The following is a 22077-nucleotide window of genomic DNA, read 5'->3' as shown; positions in this document are numbered from 1 at the left end:
ATCTACAGAGTTTATGTAAAAGAATACTGTCAAAATATCAATCCGTTGGCAGGTTTTGATTGAGTTTCTGTCCGTAATTATTCTGTGCGTTGATTATTTCTGTTATACAGTTTTAAAACCAATAAAACATTAATAAAAAAATAAAAAAGATTTTATTAAAGCCTTTTCATGATACAATAAGATAAAAGGAACCAATCTAAATAAAAACCAAAACAGAGAAAGAAAGAGAAAAGAAAACACAGAGTCGTCTCTCAAAAGGAGCTCTCAAATCTTGTCTCACCCAGAAAGTGGTAGACCCTCCCAGATCTCCCCTGGGAGCATCCCTTTCCTTTCTCAGTCTCTCACCTTAGGAGGTCTTCCCTGGTCTCACTCAGGGTCCTTCCATCCACCCTCATGTGTGAGTAATCCGCATAGCTGTCAACTTACAGATTTGAAAATAAGGGACCAGCAGCCTTGAAAATAAGGGACCAGCAGCCAAAATAAGGGACCTGCAGCCTCACCTGTTCCAGGCACTCCAGTCATCCTGTCCTCCTGCAGTCTGGTCAAACTCATGCTGGTAGCTTCGAGAACACTGTCCAACCAACTTTGTATCCAGAGGTTCAACTGAATAGAATCTGAATCACATGCACCACATGGCCTATGAAGCCTCAACTTAAGATGGCTCCCCGGCCTGGCTTTGCACTGCAAAGTTTGCAGCAGCACGTGCAACAAAATGGCGTCCAGCATTCAAAAACCCCCTCAGCTTGCATTAACTAGCCACACACAAGGCATGCAACCCCCAGTCGTTCTTAGACTTCTTATTTGGTGAGCAACACAGCCAAGCAACACAGTTGGAGCCTCCCTCCTCCCTGGCCGGCAGGGAGGGAGGGAGAGGAGCTGCTTCCTTTGAAATTTAAGGGACATCATTTAAGGGACATTTAAGGGACATCCATCAATAAGGGACAACAGCGGGACATGGCGCTGGAATAAGGGACTGTCCCTTCAAATAAGGGACACTTGACAGCTATGGTAATCCGTGGGCCCCAACAATGGTAGGTAGGAAAGCAAAAGGTGTGTTTTTTTTAAGCAACCCCTGGGGTTTGGGAATGGTTGTTCCTGTTTTACCTCTTTGACTCTCTGCTGCTCGCTGTTACACAAGAACGTCCCAAACAAGCAGCTGTACAGGTGGTCCAGGACGGTGATCAAGAAGCACTCGTTGAATTCAAACGCGGTGGGAAACTTCAAAAGACAAGCGGTTGAGATTTTGTTTTCACTGGACACTTCCCCAACGGGACATGAAAACATTATTCCTGCAAAGTGTTTATACTGGAGAGAATATGGGGCTGGGGAGTATCGATGAGAGGAGAGGGGTGGGAGGGAAGGGAGAAATGGACCACCCCTCTTTTGACACCCAGTTAAGAATTAATTTTATTTACAGGATTTGTTGACCGGTTTCCACTGAGAGATCTCAAATCTATTTTATGTATTTATAACAAAATTATTTATACACCATCATTCTCTCTCTCTCATACGTATATGGAGTGGTCATTATCACATCTTGTGGTAGTGAGTTCCACAAGTTAAATTACACATGCGTACTTTGTGCTTTAAAAAGCAACAATCCCCAAACATCACCCTTGTACCTAAGTAACTCAAATCCTCTCCCAATAAAAGCCCCTTATTTTAAAAAACCCAATAAAAATCCCAAGCTCTGTCCCAACAAAGGCCCCGTATGTACCCCTAGAAATAGAAAGGTAGGTATCCCTACCTGTCTTGTCATCTGCCAGACACAGTCAACAAACTGGAGGAAAACAGGAGATCGGTCTGCATCTGCATGGTTCCTGTCTCCGTGACCGACTCTCTAAAACAAAACGAGAGGCCACAGGATGTGCATCTGAAAACCAGTGTCATTTATAGAAATAGGAGTCGTACAGATTAAATCGGGCAAATCGCCAACGTGCCGAGTCTACTCTGAGGATGACTTACCTGGATTAAGCCCTAAACGTGAGAGGAGGGCATAAACAGACCCACAGGACACAAAACGACACACAAATTCATTTGACAGGTATGTATGTACACTTTCCTACCATTTCTGTTCCATAACGTATTTTCTGCACATTTCTTCAATGAGGGGCCTTAAAAATATGTTTTTGGGTGTGAGGAATTCAAATCTGCTGCTATTTTTATGTTTGAACAACATTTAACTTGGCAAGCCTTTGCCTGACGAAGAAGCACGTAAACTTCTTTTGGGAAACGAAAGAATTTTAGTTTTACCTTCTGAAAGTGTCAGGTAATGTTAAATACTAATACTACTAATACTAGTGATATAAGTGCAAGTATTTGGCAATCGTTTTCAATGATTTCCATGCAATTTTTACACACATTCCATTTACCAAGCAAAACAAAATTATTATTAATTTAACCAAAATATCTTTTGGATTCCCTGGTCACGTTACAACTTTTTAGCACCCCTCATTCCTGGAATGCGAAAGCTGAAAAATTCCCACACACCCTAAATTATAGCAGTCAGTTTGGTAACTCCAGGGGTTGGCGACTCACCAGCTGGAATCTGTGCCCGAAACTCAGCCATTCCTTCTCCACCAGCACTTGAAAGCCCTGGATTGTCCGGTAGTAGCCGTCTAGCATAAGCATGGCAAGTGAGGTGAGCTGGGCCGTTCGGTCCCAACCATCACTGCAATGCACGACCACGGACGTCTTGCCTGACTCCACTTTGTCGGCAATACGAAGAGCGCCAGCGAGAATCAACTGGGGAGAAAAGGGGCCTTGCAGCTGCGATATCCATTATAAACCAAGAATGGCCTGACATAAGACAACATAAAACCTCCCCCCCCCCACATGACAATTAAAATTGAGAATGGGAACAAGGACTTGGGTTTTTGTCTGCATAGCCAGGTTACAGAGGTGAGGACTGAACGAGTGAGAAAGGATGTTCCACAAGGAGCGATCACACGTCTTTTTTTTACAATTTTGCGACCTGCACAATGATGTACAGTGGTGCCCCGCAAGACGAATGCCTTGCAAGACGGAAAACCCGCTAGACGAAAGGGTTTTCCGTTTTGGAGGTGCTTCGCAAAACGAATTTCCTATGGGCTTGCTTCGCAAGACAAAAATGTCTTGCGAGTTCCTGCGGGGTTTTTTTCCTCCCCCCCCCTTCTTCCCAAGCCGCTAAGCCGCTTATCAGCTGATCCGCTAAGCCGCTAAACAGCTGACCCGCTAAGCCGCTTAACAGCTGATCCGCTAAGCCCGCTAAGCCGCTAATAGCGCTAATCCGCTAATGGGCTTGCTTCGCAAGACGAAAAAACCGCAAGACGAAGAGACTCGCGGAACGGATTCTTTTCGTCTTGCGAGGCACCACTGTATGTCATGTTAGAAACTCAGGTACATAAGCTAGGCGCCCAACGGCTCCTTAAACCAGGGTTACATTCACCAAAGCGGAATGCCTGGTTCCATTTTTGGGGCTGGATAATACTCTTTTGGGTTCATGAAATTCATTCTGATTGTGCAGGTGGCATATATGTTAGAATTCCTGCTCCACGATTGCAGTCCTAGGATTGCTGTCTTTCATATGACGGTATATGTTTTGACTCCACAGAGTGGGAAGTGACGGAAACAGGATGTTTGTGTTACTGTGTTCTGTGAAGTGGGACTATTGTCCTTTGTTTTTTCTCTTTGCTGTCTGATGCTATAGAGAGAGGGAGCCATGTTGCAGTGCTCCAGGTGTGTTTATATGTAAATAAAGTAGATTAGCCAAAATGCTGAGTTGCTGAGGTCTGTCACGCAAGTTGCGCAAACTCAGCAGATTCCTAAGTGTGCCGGTGTCGGTTGGCATCAGTCGCTGTGATGTTCGGGCTGAAGAAAGCTTATGAAGCTCCCGAACAAAAGACCAGGAGGGAGAGAACATGCCAGTCGGGCATGTGTCTCTGCCAGGGTCCTACTTGACAATATAATGGATAGCATTCTATAGGACGTGCTGCTAGTGTGTGAAAACAGTCAAGATCCAAGGACCCCCAGGCATGCACCTCCAGAGGGTTGGAGACATCAGGCGCCATGCTGACACAGGGATGTCTTCACTTGGTTGCAAGTGGACAATAGCAAGGTGCAAAACGCGCCTGGCGAATTTTGAATGCTGGATGTGTGCATTCAGCAATATACAAAAGGATACAGAGGGCCACGCTGTATCAGGCCAATGGCCCATCTGGCCCAGCTCTGTGTTCACAGTGGTCAACAAGAAGCTCAGAAGCACAACCTGAGGGCAACAGCACTCTTTGCCACCTGCAATTCCCTCCAACAGGTACTCAGAGCCACACTGCCTCCGAAAATGGAGACAGAACACAGCCACTGATAGCCTGATCTTGCATGAATTTCTCTAGTTCTTTCTGAAAGCTGTTGGCCATTGCTACTCTTGTGGGAGTGAGTTCCACAGTTCCAGCTAGGGGCAGCTGCTTTCTATGTCTCAAAAGGGACAACTTGTGAGCATTTCAAGACGTCCTGCTCCTAAGGCTGATCATCTACACACTCCTTTAACAAACCACATATTTTTCAGTTTTGTCTTCTCCCTCCCTCTTTCAAAAGCTGGGGCCGGGGGAGAGACTTCTTTTGAAGAGGCAGCCAGGTTCCTACACAAAACACTCTGATGAATTAAACTTCCGCTCTTGATGGTCTCTTAGCTGCAATGTTGCAGCAGCATGATAAGTCACAGAACATCTAGGCTTTTGCATCTCTGACACTCACTGCAATTTGCAACCAGTCTGGTGCTGCAGCCTGCCAAGGATGGGGGGAAGTTGCCAAAACCACACCGATAGGAGGACTCTCTCTCTCTCTCTCTCTCTCTCTCTCTCTCTCACACACACACACACACACACACACATCAATGTACCTTGATGTGTTCCAGCCAATGGGTGGATTCCAAATTAGACAGCCAGTGCGTCTCTTCTATGTTGGGATAGACAATCTCTTTCAGCTTCCTCAATGACTCTCTCATAACGTGGATATTATGGATGTCCAGGAAAACCAACTCTGCGTTCTGATAGGCGTCCTCACTTTCATAACCTCCTCCTTTGGCCTGAAGAAGAAAATGAAGGTTAGACCGCCTTTGTCCCGAGTAAGACCCTAAGCCTGCAGGTTGAACTTTTGCCAAGTGTGTTGCCCTATGGCAGGGACAGGGAATCTGTGGTGCTCAACAGATGCGGCTTATGGGATAGGACCATCCTTTATCCAACTTTTTAGAATGCCTTTTGGGGACTGAGTGCTGCATTTTCTTTAAAAAAATGCTGCTTTGATTTACTACTCTTTTAATTCTACTGCCCTTTCTAATTGTATTTTTAATCAAGTGTTCTGTTGGGCTGGATCCAAGCCTGCCCTTCTTGGCTCAAGACCCCGGCTGCATATACACACAGAGCACATGGCTTACCCCCAAATAATCCTGGTAACTGTAGTTTGTTAAGAGTACTAGGAATTGCAGCATGGTGAGGGATAAACTACAGGTCCCAGGATTCTTTGCAGCCCCAGCGAAGGCACCTGCTAGAGGAAGGACAATTATCGATCAGTTCCTCCTCCTTTCCTTTCTTCAAGTTCCAGAACAATCTCCCACACTTTTCCAGAGCTTCCAACCCTCCAGAGAACATTTCTGGGAGGAAACAGGGGAAGGAGAATCTTATACAGTATCAGGTTTTTGGTTTGTTTGTTTTTAATTACTGCTCAGATTCCTCAACACAGTTGGGTAAGGATGGGGAACCTTTTACAGCCAAGGGCTTCTATTCCCTTTTTTGGGCAACATGTCAAGGGCCACATGCCAGTGGCAGGCAGGGCCAGTGCCAAAAGAGGGTGCAGAATCCAAGGAAAACTTTACTTCTGCGCACCAGGTAAGTTTTTGCACACACTTATACACCCAGGCATTATCAGAGTTCAGGCAAACCAAAACAGGGCCAGTGAGTGGGTTGGGAAGAGAACAGAGGGCCAGACAGAAGGGCTCTGAGGGCCACATGAGGCTCCTGACTCCTGCTGTTGGGAAAGGCACGATTATCCAACCTTGTTGGCTACAGCGTTCACACTTGGCCTGGCATCGAAGATGAATATCTTGTGGGACTGAGCGTTGGAGTCCATGACGGACTGCAGATACTTCTCGTCCTCTTTGCTCCTTTTCCCACTCACGCCCACCATCGGCTGGCTGCAGCGCGTAACCGTGGCTTGGCTTTCCGGGTGAATCCAGGACAAAACCTTTCGAGTAGAAGGAAGGCTTTATTTATTCAAAAAGAAAAATAAATACGAGGCCAAAGAAACAGACCACATCTGCACCATACATTTAAAGCACTACGACGCCTCTTTAAACGGCCATGGCTTCCCCCAAAGAATTCTGGGAGCTGTAGGTTAAGGGTACTGAGACTTGTTGTTGTTGTTGTTGTTTAGTGGTTTAGTCATGTCTGACTCTTCGTGACCCCATGGACCAGAGCACACCAGGCACTCCTGTCTTCCACTGCCTCCCGCAGTTTGGTTAAACTCATGCTGGTAGCTTCGAGAACACTGTCCAACCATCTTGTCCTCTGTCGTCCCCTTCTCCTTGTGCCCTCCATCTTTCCCAGCATCAGCGTCTTTTCCAGGGAGTCTTCTGTTCTCATGAGGTGGCCAAAGTACTGGAGCCTCAGCTTCACGATCTGTCCTTCCAGTGAGCACTCAGGGCTGATTTCCTTCAGAATGGATAGGTTTGATCTTCTTGCAGTCCATGGGACTCTCAAGAGTCTCCTCCAGCACCATAATTCAAAAGCATCAATTCTTCGGCAATCAGCCTTCTTTATGGTCCAGCTCTCACCTCCATACATCACTACTGGGAAAACCATAGCTTTAATTATACGGACCTTTGTTGGCAAGGTGATGTCTCTGCTTTTTAAGATGCTGTCTGTTGTTAGGAGGCCCCAAAGAATTTTTCGAGGACTTTTTTTAGGATTCCCCAGAACGGTTCAGCAATCAATCTCTCTTCACAGGGAACTCTGGGAATTGAAGCTCCGGGAGGGGAATACGGGCCTTTAACTACAACTCCCAGAATTCTTTGGAGGAAGCTGTTTAAAGCGGTACCGCAGTGCTTTAAAGGCATGGTGTGGCTGTGGCCATAGTAAGGGACAATGTTAAGCTTACAGGTATGCGTCCCCTGGACCGGAATGCGGCTACTCGCTTCAGCTCCTCGTCCGAGATGTTGGCAGGAACCACCAGGAGGGCAGGGTAGGTGTCGCACAGTTCGTACTGCTCGTTCACCTTGGTAATTCTCCAGCTTTCATTAGGGATTCCCTGTTTTGGAAAGAGATAGGGATGTTTGGGCTTCCCGTTCCCATCATTCAAATAGAATACAATAATGTAATAATAATTTATTATTTATACCCCGCCCATCTGACTGGGTTTCCCCAACCTATCTGGGCAGCTTCCAACAGAATATTAAAATACAATAACCTATTAAGCATTAAAAGCTTCCCTAAACAGGGCTGCCTTCAGATGTCTTCTAAAAGTCTGGTAGTTGTTTTTCTCTTTGACATCTGATGGGAGGGCGTTCTACAGGGCGGGTGCCACTACCGAGAAGGCCCTCTGCCTGGTTCCCTGTAACTTGGCTTCTCGCAGTGAGGGAACAGCAGAAGGCCCTTGGCACTGGACCTCCTTGTCCAGGCAGAATGATGGGGGTGGAGATGCTCCTTCAGGTATACTGGACCAAGGCCGTTTAGGGCTTTAAAGGTCAGCACCAACACTTTGAATTGTGCTCAGAAACGGAAATGGAAGTGCTTACATCAATACCTGCATAAAATGTAACAGGAGACAAGGGGAGTCAAATATACTAGAAGAATGCCGGTTGTTGGGGAACAACAGCAGAAGAAGGTTTAGTGCTTATGTCCCAGCTGATCCAACAGGGCGCTGATAGTAATAATAATATTTATATGCTGCCTATCCGATTAGTTTGCCTCAGCTACTCTGGATGGCTCCAAGAAAATATTTTTTAAAAAAACAATAAAACATCAAACATTAAAAACTTTCCAATACAGGGCTGCCTCCAGATGTGTACAGAAAGTTGTGTAGTTGTTTATTTCCTTGACATCTGGTGGGAGGGGGTTCCATAGGGCAGGTGCCACTACCGAGAAGGCCCTCTGCCTGGTTCCCTGTAACTTCGCTTCTTGCAGTGAGGGAACCGCCAGAAGGCCCTCGGATCTGGACCTCAGTGTCTGGGCTGAACGATGGAGGTGGAGACGCTCCTTCAGGGTATACTGGGCCAAGGCCATTTAGGGTTTTAAAAGTTCAATGAAGTTATTTAGGATTTCTACCACCACCGCTCTCCAAAAAACCCCGGCAATCTAAAAATTATTTCAGAGCTGGTGACAGGGGAAGCTGCCTTTCACAGAGTCAAATCATTGGTTCATCCAGCCCATTACTCCTTACACCAGGCTTCCTCAATGTTTAGAGACTACAATTCCCATCTTCCCTGACCACTGGTCCTGCTAGCTAGGGATCATGGGAGTTGTAGGCCAAAAACATCTGGAGGGCTGAGTTTGAGGAAGCTTGGCTTAACACTGACTGGCAGCGGTGCTCAAGGGTTTCAGACAAGGGTCTCTGCCTGGAAATAACAGGGACTGAACCTTCCACATGCAATGCAGATGTTCTGCTACTGAGCTATCTATGGCCCTTCCTGAAGGCATATGCTGTTGACCTTGCTTCCGTGAATAAGAACACGGCCATCGAATATGAACTGTAGCACAATTCAAGCATCAAGATGCTCATATGCTTGGTATCTAACACACACACACACACACACACACACACACACACACACAGTTGGTTATCTCCTGATAAAGGTCCTCATGTAGCCACAAAGACTTTGAACTGAGACCTTGGGGAGTTGAGCACTACCTTAAATGGACCAATATAAACTCCATATAAATCCCCTTACGAATAACCTTTTGGCAAGATTGTCGCGGTACAAAATGCAAGATGAGTGCTTTCTTCTGGCGAGACAGAGCCCATTGCCCCTGTGGGTGCTTTTGGTTTGCTGAGCCTGGGAGAAAGTAACAGCATACAATACAGGCTTGATGCTGCTTTTTAAATTTTGATTAGCCATTGGCCCGCCTTCCCCAATCTGTTGTTCTCCAAATGGTTTGGACTACAACGCCCATCATCCCTGACCTCTGGTCGTGCTGACTAGAGATGATAAGGAGCTGGAGCCCCAAACAAATGGAGGGCACCAGCTGGGGAAGGCTCTAGTCCAGGAGTGCCAGAATTCCTCCTTGCTCTTGCCACTCATGGTGGCTCCAGAGCCAGAATTTGACCAACCAAGTTAAAAATTATTTAGTGCAATGCTTGATCTGGGCCCAGCTTGGACTTGGGTTAATAAGTTCACCTACAGATCAGAGGTTCCTCGAGCCTAAATCAATAATTTTGACATACATGAAGGAGTGTAAATCAAGAGGTAGAATGGAGGTGCTTACCTGCCTCCTGTACTCCACAACAGGATCATAAACCTTCCAGCCATTTTCTGGGAAAATTTCTTTGTATTCAAATGCAAAAAGAGACTTAAAAACGAGAGACAGAGAGAGAAAATCAGTTCTTTTCAGCTCATTTTCCATTTTATTTGGCATCTCAAATAACAATTTCTGCACAGTCTTTTTTGTTTCTATAACACTGAGGCATGAACGAAAAGAAACTGTCTTTGTTTTTTTTTTTTTTTAAATAATTTTTATTACGTTTCTTTTCATAATTTTGACAATTCAATACAATACAGAAAGACCCAAATACAAGAAACAATTTTTGATTTTTTTAACAAAAAAGAAAACCATTGGACTTCCCCACACCTTCCAGATCTGCGTTCTTTGTAGTAGCAATATCAGCAATTTGTTACCTTATTTCAAACCTTGTTGGAACTTTCCATTATTATGTACCCATATTCAGTATATTGTATCTTAACTTTGTTACCTTTTAAAATAAACATAAAATGTTTGATTCACATTGACTTCTTTTCTCATTTGTCATTAATTTTACCATTTGCTTAATCATATTTGCTAAAGCGTAACCTTTCCAAAAACATGCACTGTCTTAAAGTTCATACAGCTTATAGTATTTTTGCAAATAGTCTTTAAATTTTTTCCAATCCGCCTCGACTGATTCTTCATCCAAATCTCGGATTCTGCCGGTCATTTCAGCTAGTTCCATATAGTCCATCAACTGCGTCTGCCATTCCTCCAACGTGGGTAAATCTTGTGTCTTCCAATTCTTTGCGATGAGTATTCTTGCTGCTGTGGTAGCATACATAAACAAAGTTCTATCTTTCTTTGACACTTTCTGGTCTACCATGCCCAGCAGGAAGGCCTCTGGTTTCTTGGGAAAGGTATACTTAAATACCTTTTTCAGTTCATTGTAAATCATTTCCCAGAAGGCCTTCACTTTTGGGCAGGTCCACCAGAGATGAAAAAATGTCCCTTCTGCCTCCTTACATTTCCAACATTTGTTATCAGATAGGTGATATATCTTAGCTAGTTTGACTGGGGTCATGTACCACCGGTATAACATTTTCATAATATTTTCTTTCAGGGCACTACATGCCGTAAATTTTATCCCGTTGTTCCATAACCTTTCCCAGTCTTCAAACATAATGTTATGTCCGACATCCTGTGCCCATTTTATCATGGCAGATTTAACTGTCTCATCCTGTGTGTTCCACTTAAGCAGCAAGTTATACATTCTCGATAATACCTTAGTTTTTGGTTCTAGCAATTCTGTCTCCAATTTCGATTTTTCCACTTGGAAACCAACTTTTTTATCCAATTTAAAAACCTCTTGAATTTGAGCATAGTGTAACCAATCTCGCACCTTATTTTTTAGTTTATCCTGACTCTGCAGTTTCCAGTTGTCTCCAATTTTTTCAATTATTTCCCAATATTTCGGCCAATAGGCCTCCATATTGGGTCTTTTTCGAGCCTTGGCCTCCACTGGTGATAGCCACCTCGGGGTTTTACTCTCTAATAAGTCCTTATATTTCATCCAGACTGCAAAAATTGATTTTCTGACAATATGATTTTTGAACAGTTTATGAACCTTAACCTTGTCGTACCATAAATATGCATGCCAACCAAAAGCATTATCAAACCCTTCCAGATCCAGGACATCAGTGTTTTCTAACAAAAACCAATCTTTCAACCAGCAGAAGGCTGCAGATTCATAATATAACCTCAAGTCCGGCAGGGCAAACCCTCCTCTTTCTTTCGAGTCAGTTAGTATTTTAAACTTTATTCGAGGCTTTTTGCCCTGCCAGACAAACCCAGATATATCCTTCTGCCATTTTCCAAAACATTCCACTCTGTCCACGATCTGTAGGGTCTGAAACAAAAATAACATTTTCGGCAATACATTCATTTTTATAGCTGCTATTCGACCCAACAAGGAAAGTTTTAATCTTGACCAAATTTCTAAGTCCTTCTTAATTTCCGACCAACATTTTTCATAATTGTCTTTAAATAAGTTCAAATTTTTGGAAGACAAATAAATCCCTAGGTATTTCACCTTTTTAACCACATTTAATTCTGTTTCTCTCTGAAACCCCTCTGTTTCTGTAGATGTCAAGTTTTTGGCCAAAACCTTAGTCTTCCGGAGACTTCCGGAGGCGGCGCGAAACTGTAATGGCGGTCCTCTTCTAGTCTGAAGAGGGGCTCCGCAGGAAAGGGTCGTTTCGCTGCGGCACAGCGACGACCCATCAAGAAAAACCACGAGCAGAGTGAGCTCGTGGCCGTGGGACTCGGCGGGCACCTGGAGCGACCCCGAAATCGCGAAAGGAACCCCGTAAGGGGCTCCGGAGTGAAAGAGGGGTAGCGGTGCTGTGAGTTCATCGCTCTTTCTGCGGGAGTGAAGCCGCGCAGCTGTTGCAGATGAGCGCCGACCTTTCTTCCTTTAAAGATCCGACTGAAACAACAAACCCGTGAGTAAGGACGTTAAATTCGGCAGTAAATTCTTGAAAAAAAATTTTGGCTGTAACCGGGAGACGTTAAAAAGGAAGTCCGCCTCCCGGAGCTGCTTACAAGATCAAAGCAAGGGATTAGAGAAGCGAAAAGCGGCTGAAAAGGGATGTTTTAAAGAGGGACTTTCATGCACTTTCAGAAGTGACTGTTAACGAGAAAAGATAGACTTATTTGTGAGCAATTTTTTAAAAGGAAAATTGGAGCGATCCTCCCCAGTAAGATCATTCAAAGCTAAATTCCAAATCGTCGGGCTGCTGGAGGGGAAACTGTTTAACTGCGGAACTGTTACAAATTGTTACAAACTTTTACAGACGTATGGATACCCTTGAGCTTTTGAGCTTTAACAAGCTGGACTGGATACAAATTGTAGGCACCTTTTTGAAACTTTGTTAAAAGTTTAAAGTACTCTGCAGGACTTGTTTATTACCATTTGGGACTATTGCATTTCTGTTTTTTAACATACAGGGGACTTTAATGGCGGAAAAGTTGCCTTCTTCTTTTTGAAACTTTGGTGGTACTCCCCCTAGAGGATTTTGGGAATATAAGGCCTGGGAACAGCTTTTTATGTTTACTCTCTCTCACTGGATTGTTTTTAAATTGGATCTGTCTTTCCCATGGGACAATAACAATTTGACCTTGAACATTGACTGATGAGTGGTACAGGAAAGACAAGAGCAGCCAAAGCCAAGGAAGCTAAGGAGAAGGAAAAGGAAAAAAAGCAGGCACAGCTTGTACAAACAACTTTGACTCAGGGACGCAGATCATCAGTTCCAGCTGTCCTGGGCGTACAAAAGGCAGAAGCCGAAAAGTCTAAAATTCCAGCAGAGGAAGAAATGGCAGCAGGAGCATCTGAGGGAGTTCTGAAACAAATCTTGGAGCAGTTGGCAGCTTTAAATCAAAAGGTTGACAACCAATCATCAAAAATTGACCAAGCTACATCTTCGATCCAGAAATTGACAGATCAGGTTTCCCAGCATACACAAGCAATTGAAAAATTGCAAGGAGCTACACAAGAAAACCGTAATTTGGCTGGGGAAGCTGTTCAAATTGCAACGGCAGCTAGAAAAGAGGTCGAGGAAGTTAGAGGTGAAGTTAAACCTTTGCATAAACAAATTGGTGAACAACAAGCCTACCTCTCGATGGTGGAATTGAAAAATCGTGAGAATAACCTCAGATTAAGAGCAATCCCAGAAATTGAACAAGAAGATTTAATTGGATTTTTGACAACAGAATTTTCAAAATTCTGGGGCATTAAGGAAGAAACTGACTTTAAAATAGTGTCAGCTTTTCGGCTGGGAAGATTGGTAAGGAAGGACAGACCCAGAGATTGTTTGATAATTTTGAGATCAAGGGAAGAGAGAGACAAAATATTAGGCCTACATTTCGCAAATACATTGGTGATACAAGATAAAAGGGTGGAAATCTACCGAGATATCCCAAAACAGTTATTGGACTTGAGAACCACTTATTCAGAACTGGCAAGACTGCTGAGAATCAACACAATTCGTTATAGGTGGGAGTTTCCACAAGGGTTATCATTTACTTACAAGCAGAAGAAGGTAAAGATAAAAACACCAGAGGATTTACAAAAGTTCCTGCACGATCACGGTGAAGATCTCCAAAAAGAAGCAGCAGCACTTTGTCCTCTACCACGAGCTGGGATTCCGCCTGGAGGCGGAGCAGGCCCTACACCCTCGGGACCAGAAGATACACCACTCTAGGTGTAACAAAACAGTACAGGATGTCTCTGCAGCTACTTAGTTGGAATATAAATGGCGGAAATTCCCCGGAAAAAAGAAGGAAAATATCTCACATATTGAAGAAAGAACAATTGGACATTATTTGTTTACAAGAAACCCATGTGACCAGGCTTCATAGAAAAGTTTTAGTTAACAAAAGACTAGGCCAAGAATTTATTTCATCAGACAAGGTTAAGAAAAGAGGCGTGGTGATATATGCCAAGGAGAGCCTGGCACCAAAATTTGTATTTAAAGATGAGCAAGGAAGAATCTTGGCGATTGAAATCCAGACACAAGGAGAAAAAATTTTGATATTAGGAATATATGCGCCAAATGACGGGAAATCAGAATTTTTTAAGAAGCTGCATGAGACCATGTTGGACTATATGGACTACAACAACATCATAATGATGGGAGACATGAATGGAGTGGTATCTACACATATGGATAAGTCTCAAAATCAAAACTTAACATCAGATGGCAGACTGCCTAAAACTTTCTTTGAACTGATTGACAATTTGGATCTGATTGATATATGGAGGACAAAGAACCCCCTAGGTAAAGAAGGAACTTTCTTCTCTGAGGCCCACCTGTCATGGACAAGGATCGACCAAATCTGGACATCTAGAGGGCTGGCACCCAAGACTAGAAAGGTGGAAATCTGCCCAAAAACATGCTCCGACCACAATGCTTTGAAACTAGAACTTAGACTTACCCAAACCGGTTCCTTCAGATGGAGAATGAATGACACCTTATTAAGAGATCAAGAGATTGTGAAAAAGGCCCAAAAAACGTTAAAGGACTATTTTGAAATCAACCTGAAAAGAAACTGTCTTTGTACGTTGTAATTAACACATCAGCGTACACTTCTTCATATTCCTTTGTATTCTGATCTATTACCTACAAAATCTCCAAGGGAGTGAAAAAGGGGGGAGAAAAGGGGGCTGAGGAGAAAAGGGACTTTGTGTAAAAATAATTATTTTTTTCTGGCAGTGTAAATACAGAGCAGTCTTTCAAGGCAACATCACATGGCTGACACCTATTCCGTTTTTGTGATGGTTGCCTATGACAGCCATTTTGTGCCCGCATCCACAGCACAATTATAATTATAGAATGATAGAATTACAGAGTTGTAGAGTTGGGAGGGACCCCAAGAGTCATCTAATCTAACCCCGCTTCAATGCAGGAATATCAGCTGAAGCAACCATGACAGATGGCTATCCAACCTCTGCTTAAAAACCTCCAAGGAAGGAGAATCCACAACCTCCCAGTGGAGACCGTTCCACTGTCAAACAGTTCTTACTGCCAGAAAGTTCTTCCTAATGTTGAGTCAGAATCTCCTTTCTGTTAACTTGAAGCCATTGGTTCGAGTCCTACAAAATTTAATTATCATTAAAGTTATGACCTGCCCTTCACCAGCAAGTCTCAGGGCAGGTTACAACAATTTGAAATTCAAAATTAATTCACCTTACGAGTATCCTGGCTTTTTAAAACCAAAAACAGCCATGGGATGCTCATGTTTTGTGGTGCGCTATGAGGAGGTTACAATCAGTAGTGGTACCAATATTTTTCACCTCAGGAAAGGCGAGGGTGTCAGGAACTCAACTGCCTTAATTTGGATTACAGTGTGAAATTATGGGGTAAGCTAAACCAGCGATGACCTGGAGGGTTTCTGCCCAAGTCTAAGGCTGCAAGCACCAGTGGATTTCCCCCAAAATGCTCCAAATTGCCACTGGGAAGCTTGGGGAATAAAAGTTCCCAGGTCTCCCAGCTCAAGATTAAGCTGGAGCCACTGGGAATTATTTTAAGGTGCACCAGATTTAACATATAGACTAAGAGAGCAAGAACATCATATGTTTAAAGACTGAAAAACATTTAATGAGTATGTGGAAAATAACGGTGTCCCGCTGAAAACGCTGGCAGCCTTAAGATAAATTCAACAGAGTAAATAATTCTTCATGGATGTAGTAGTAGAAAACCAATTGGAATGTTTATTGTAAAATATGCAGGGATGCAAGATATGCAAAATGAACCATGGAAAGAGAAGAAGGGAAGTTGCTGGATATTTTAAAGTTTGTAAAATGTTTATTTGAAATTGTAAAGCAGAAATTTTATATATATATATATATATATATATATATTGCTGATGAAAGATTGTCATCCCCTATGACCCAAAGTAATTTATCTCTTAAGAATGGTTAAATTCATGTCGATTTTACCATGTGCACCACAAGAGCAGCAGAAAAGCACTTACCAAATGATTTGACACGGGAAATGCGTATTTTGTCAAGTTCTCAAATATGGACCTTCTCGTGCGGCCCTCGGGGCGATGAGCAAACCGGAGATTCCGGACATCCTGAAAAATGTTAGGCCAAACTCAGCAGACCAGCCTTCTGCAATCGGGTGCCCTCCAAATGTCACTGGACTACAAATCCCATCGTTCCTGACCACTAGCTATGCTGGTGGGGGCTCTTTCTTACCCCCAAGTAGAACTGCAATATCTTGAAGGGATAGGACACAGCAAGAAGAGCACCTACACGACTGCAAGAATCACACCTCTTACACTTGACTTTACGGTGCAGGGTAGAGCCTTCTTTGGAATCCCAAAGACCTCATATTTCAGTTCAAATAGGAACAGATGCCAACGACAGAAACAGATGAGTCGTTCCCATGATGGACTGAAGGTCTAAAAGGCTTGGGATTGGTTTTGCTATGTTTCTGTGCATCTTCTGAAACCTCAGTACTATTGTTGTTGGCCTCTATCTGTATCAAGAGACAATGGAGTATGCCTCCAGGGGTGAAGGCAAACCGATGTGTTAGCAGCACCAAAGTGACCTCCCAGGGGTACAAGCCTGGGCAGTGTGTATGGAGGTTTCAATATAGAGCACTGGGGAAAAAATATACCGTATTTTTCCATGTATAAGACGCCCCCATGTATAAGAGGACCCCTATTTTTTGAGCCCCAAATTAAGAAATAAATAATTGCAGCATTCTGTGTACAGTGGACCCTCGGATTACATTACCCTTGGGTAACATAACTTTTGGGTTGCAAATACGGCAACCCTGGAAGTGTATTCTTCCAGGTTTTGCCACGTGCGCATTAGCAGAAGTGCTCTATTGCGCCGTGCGCAGAAGCAGCACCTCTCCTTGCAGATTTTTTGGGGTACATATGGAAACCTGGAACGAATTACATTTGTATCCAGAGGGTCCACTGTATAAGACGACTCCCAGTTTTAAACTTAAAAAAATTGGGGGAAAATATAGTCTTATACACGGAAAAATACAGTATTTTCTTCTTGGTTTAGCCAACTCAGCTTCAAGTCCTACATGGCAGCTTTCTGCAGGGCTGCTCTATTTAAAGTCAGCGAAGAGGAATTTAAAAACATGTGATTTTTAGGAACATAACAGACCACTGCTGTGGGGCAAGAACCTACCCATAATTCACCAACCATAGATGGATCTGCTTTACCTTACACACAATCTCAAGGCCATATGAATTTTCGCCGCGGCTAGAAGCGCCTCCAATTTTCTCCACTCTGTTGATCACTCCCAGAGGACCGTCAAGAACGAACGGAGGGTCCTGGGGAGGAAATGTAGTGTGTTAATGAAAAGTCTAAAACCTCCTAAAACAAAGTACAGTCGTACTGTGGAAGTCCGTTCGACTTCCAAAACGTTCGGAAACCAATGCACAGCTTCTGATTGGCTGCAGGAAGCTCCTGCAGCCAATCAGAAGCTGCGGAAGCCCTATCAGATGCTTGGCTTCCAAAAATAGTTTGCAAACCAGAACAGTCACTTCCGGGTTTGTGTGTTCAGGAGCCAAAACGTTTGAGAATTCAGCTGTTCGAAAACCAAGGGACGACTGTATTACTGTTAGACAGAGCTTGGAGCACCCAAAAGCTGAACGTCTTGATGACGAAGCTGGAGATGCATTGATACATTCACTGATCTTCTTACAGTCACATTCCACTTTTCTTTCCCCATAGAACATGGGATTCCCAGGTGGTTGCCCATCCAGGCACAGACCAGACTACTTGGTTACAGCACAGTGGTGGCATCAGTGCCTTGAGACAATTCCACAGGACCAATAAACTCACGAGCGTGTAAAGCTAACTCGTACCAAGTCAGAAACTGGTCCACCTAAGCCAGTATTGTCTGCTATGACTGGCAGTATATTCTAGGCTCGGCAGCCACTTACAAATTCCCAAAGAAAGAAAGAAAAGCAAATTCATACTCAGAAAAAGACTCTGATTTGCCTAGAAATGCATATGCTAATTCATAAAGATAGAGGCAAATTTGGAAATTGCGTGTGGTACCCAACTGAATAGATCTGCTAGAGCAAGGGCTTTGGGCTTTGCAAAGGGACTTTGCAAAGAGACCTCTCCTTATGTTCCTCACGGAGATCTCCATTACAGCTGGGTGGCATGTGGTTTTCAACACAGCAATAAATCACCAGCTAAACATTGCGACATACTGATATGTCACAACGTCTGAAATAAGGATGGAAGTATGTAGCAGCGAACAGCAGGGCTGGGCGATATCTGGTTTTCAGCTTCGTGATATATCACCAGCGAAATATCTAGATGCACTGCTCTATCATGATGCTTGAAATAAGGATGGCGCTATGTAGGGACATCGGCTGGCTTCACATCCCCACCCCCCGCATTGTGATTTTTGCATAGCATGCGCACACACACATCATGATCTACAATATATTGCCAGTTCAAAAATTATGAAACAGATATCACGATATGGACTTGAAACCAGTTTTGGGCAGCCCTAACACACATAATGATTTGTGATATATTGGCAGATCAAAAACTATGAAACCAATATCATAATATGGACTTTGAACCGGTTTTGGATGATACGTTGTCCAACCCTACTCTCAGTCTACTTTTGAGGGGGGGAGGTGTACCCCCTAACCCTTCAGGCCATGCATGGGGAGAATCGGGGAGAAGTTCCATGGAGCAAGTGGAAATCCTTTCACTAGGCAGGCATGTCCAACGCCCAACAGACTGCGATCTACTCCCAGTAGATCTACTCATTGTCATTGGAGGAGTGTGGGTGGGGTGGGTGGATTGCCTAGAGTTGTTGAGCTATTTTGGGGGAGGATTGGGGGAAGAGTTTTTCAGCTTTCCCCCCATAACTTTTGTACATGATAAGGATCCTGCAATCTACCAGGGGATCTACCGGTAGATCGAGATCTACTGGTTGGACATCCCTGCACTGGGGGATATATTTAGTTGGATGCTGCTCAGTGACTATAGTCATACCTCTTGTTACGTTTGCTTCATGATATGTTTTTTCAGGTTGCATCCCACGGCGACCCGGAAGTACTGGAAATGGTTACTTCCGGGTTTCGTCACGTGCATGCGCAGAAACGGCAAATCACGACCCGCACGTGTGCAGACGCGGGTTGTGTTCCTTTCAGGTTGCGAACAGGGCTCCAGAGCGGATCCTGTTCGCAACCAAAGGTACCACTGTAGTTGGACTTCACCCCAAAGGCACACTCCTCAATTTTCTCCCAAGACAAATGGACACCAACCAACCAACTAACAAGACTCCTCACCATATTGGGGAAGACTATGGCCAGGACGCTGGCTTCTTGTAACTCGCTCTACGTGGGGCTGCCCTTGAGACTGACCCAGAAACTCCAGCGGGTGCAGAATGCCGCGGCGAGACTCCTTATGGGGTCTTCGCTGCGAGACCACATTCATCCGGTGCTATATCAGCTGCACTGGCTCCCGGTGGAGTACAGGATCAGGTTTAAGGTACTGGTTTTAACCTTTAAAGCCCTATATGGCCTAGGACCCTCGTACCTACGGGACCGCCTCTCCTGGCATGCCCCACAAAGAAACCTACGGTCTGCAAATAAAAACATCCTGAAGGTCCCAGGCCTCAGAGAGGTTAGGCTGGCCTCAACTAGAGCCAGGGCCTTCTCGGCTGCGGCTCCAATCTGGTGGAACGCTCTGTCACAAGAGACTAGGGCCCTGCGGGACCTGACATCTTTCCGCAGGGCCTGCAAGACAGAGTTGTTCCACCAGGCCTTTGGTCAGGGCGCAGCCTGACTCCCTCCTCTGGCAACCTGCACAGAGTTTTGCTTAATGGTTGCCATCAACTTGATTTTAATTAATTTTTATAATGAAATATTTTTAGAATGTTGGTTTATTTGATTGTTTGATTATTTGATTGTTGTTAGCCGCCCTGAGCCCGGCTTTGGCTGGGGAGGACGGGATATAAATAAAATTTATTATTATTATTATTATTATTATTATTATTATTATTATTATCTTAGGGTTCTTTCTCTTTAAACTAGACTTGGATGAGACAGCAGCCCAAAGAACAGGATGCTTCCAAAAAAGGACCATCCTCTGTAAAGTGGGACGCAGAGGTCGTTCCCCCACACCGGCTACCCAATTCTTTCAAAGCATGCACTCTCTACCACTGAGCTCCGCCCCTTCCCAGCTTGCACTTGAAATAAATAAGGTACCTGCCCCCCCCCGAAAAAAAACAGTGAAAAGTTGCTCAATTTGAGCCTTACCCTTTCCATGCTTTTAAAATACAGCCTGTAATTTGTAACTGTCAGAGTTCCTCTAATGGCGCCGGTGAATGGGCAGATGTGAGTAACATCTTTTGCTAGGAGAAAGAAAGAAATATGTTTTATATACATATTATATGTATTTCCACATGGAGGTGCTGCAACGAGGCTTGGAACACCTTTCAATGTCTCTCAAAGCAGGTGAGGAGGAAGCTTTCAAGAGATGGAGCTGAACAAACAGCCTCTGTCCCAGTGGTTCTCAAAGGCAGGAGAGGATGGTTAAGTGTTGAGGGAAGATTCAAGGGCAATCAAATAAGCATTTAAACATTTCAGCGCAGTATAGTATAGTATCATTTACTTTTTTAAAATTTGCAGAATATGGAGAGATATATTTTCAAAATCAAACACGGCTAGGAGTTGCTTCTTTTTGCTTTCCAGAGCTATTTCTTATATATATATAAAAAAATTTCAGTGTGGCACAAGCAAATTTTTATTCCGAAAATGTGGCCCAGAGAATAAAGTTTGAGAACCACTGCTATCCTTTTAAATATGTTGTGGGTGTGGGTGGGAAGGTTATTGTTTTGCTCTTGTTTTCATTATGTATTTTGTATTTTTATCTTGTAGTTTAATGCCATAAGCCGCCTTGAGATCTTCGGATGGAAGGTGGTATACAAATTTAATAAATGGAATAATAATAATAATAATAATAATAATAATAATAATAATAATAATAACTTTAAGTCCCACAATTCCTGGCCATTGGTCTTGTTTGCTGGGCCTGATGGGATTTGTAGTCCAGCAACACCTGGAGGGCCAAATGGTTTCCTGCTCTAAGGTGAAATCAGCTCAACTTGTGCTTTTCCTTGCCACTGAAAAAAAACTTTAAAAGGCAAAGAAAGTGAAATACCTGGGGATTAATTTGACATCTAAGAATGTGAACTTATTTAAAGACAATTATGAGAAATGTTGGACAGAAGTTAAGAAAGATTTAGAAATATGGTCAAGTTTGAGACTTTCCTTGTTAGGCCGAATTGCTGTTATTAAGATGAATGTTTTGCCGAGAATGTTGTTTTTGTTTCAAACATTGCAGATTGTGGATAAAATGGATTGTTTCAAGAGGTGGCAGAAAGACATATCTAGATTTGTCTGGCAGGGCAAAAAGCCCAGAATAAAATTTAAGATATTAACTGATGCAAAAGAAAGAGGGGGGTTTGCCCTGCCGGACTTAAAATTGTATTATGAATCAGCGGCTTTTTGCTGGCTGAAAAACTGGCTGCTTCTTGAAAACACAGACATTTTGGATCTGGAAGGGTTCAATAATAGGTTTGGCAGGCATGCATATATATGGTATGACAAGGTTAAAATTCACAAAGGTTTCAAAAACCATATTGTTAGGAAAGCACTATATAATGTTTGGATTCGGTATAAAGATTTGTTGGAAAACAAAACCCCTAGGTGGTTGTCACCAATGGAAGCTAAAGAAGTGAAAAAACTTAATATGGAATCTAAATGGCCAAAATACTGGGAAATTATAGAACAAGAGGAGGGAAAAGTGAAATTGCAGAGCTATGAGAAATTGAAGTCTAAAGTAAGAGACTGGCTTCATTATTACCAGATAAATGAAGTTTTCAAACAGGACAGGAAAATTGGCTTCCAGGTGGAGAGATCAAAATTAGAAACAGAATTGTTGGAACCCAATACTAAGAATTTGTCAAGAATGTATAACTTGCTGTTGAAATGGAATACACAGGATGAGATGGTTAAATCAGCTATGATTAAATGGGCACAAGACATTGGTCATGACATTATGTTTGCTGACTGGGAACAG

At 43.5% G+C, this 22077-nt stretch overlaps 1 protein-coding gene across 4 annotated transcripts in view; it reads right to left on the bottom strand.

Moving 5' to 3' along the window:
• The window catches only part of MTMR2 (myotubularin related protein 2), a 48612-nt gene that overhangs the window by 10397 nt on the left and 16138 nt on the right, over nt 1–22077 (bottom strand). For all 4 annotated transcript variants that reach the window (XR_014547114.1, XR_014547115.1, XM_083609811.1 and 1 more), the window contains exons 4-13: nt 20253–20347; nt 17181–17291; nt 15966–16067; nt 9453–9536; nt 7129–7278; nt 6028–6216; nt 4877–5062; nt 2539–2745; nt 1748–1840; nt 1105–1218 (exon numbers count right to left, since the gene is read on the bottom strand). Coding sequence is in view for 2 of the 4 variants with exons in the window: in XM_083609811.1 (XP_083465937.1) it covers nt 1105–1218; nt 1748–1840; nt 2539–2745; nt 4877–5062; nt 6028–6216; nt 7129–7278; nt 9453–9536; nt 15966–16067; nt 17181–17291; nt 20253–20347 (1331 nt within the window). In the remaining 2 variants the exon portion in view is untranslated. The remainder of the gene's footprint in view (nt 1–1104; nt 1219–1747; nt 1841–2538; nt 2746–4876; nt 5063–6027; nt 6217–7128; nt 7279–9452; nt 9537–15965; nt 16068–17180; nt 17292–20252; nt 20348–22077) is intronic.

This window comes from Podarcis filfolensis (assembly GCF_964270895.1).
Source record: "Podarcis filfolensis genome assembly, chromosome: 4".
Classification (NCBI taxonomy): Eukaryota; Metazoa; Chordata; class Lepidosauria; order Squamata; family Lacertidae; genus Podarcis; species Podarcis filfolensis.
Note: the sequence above shows the minus strand (reverse complement) of the source record. Positions and strands in the feature narration are given on the sequence as shown.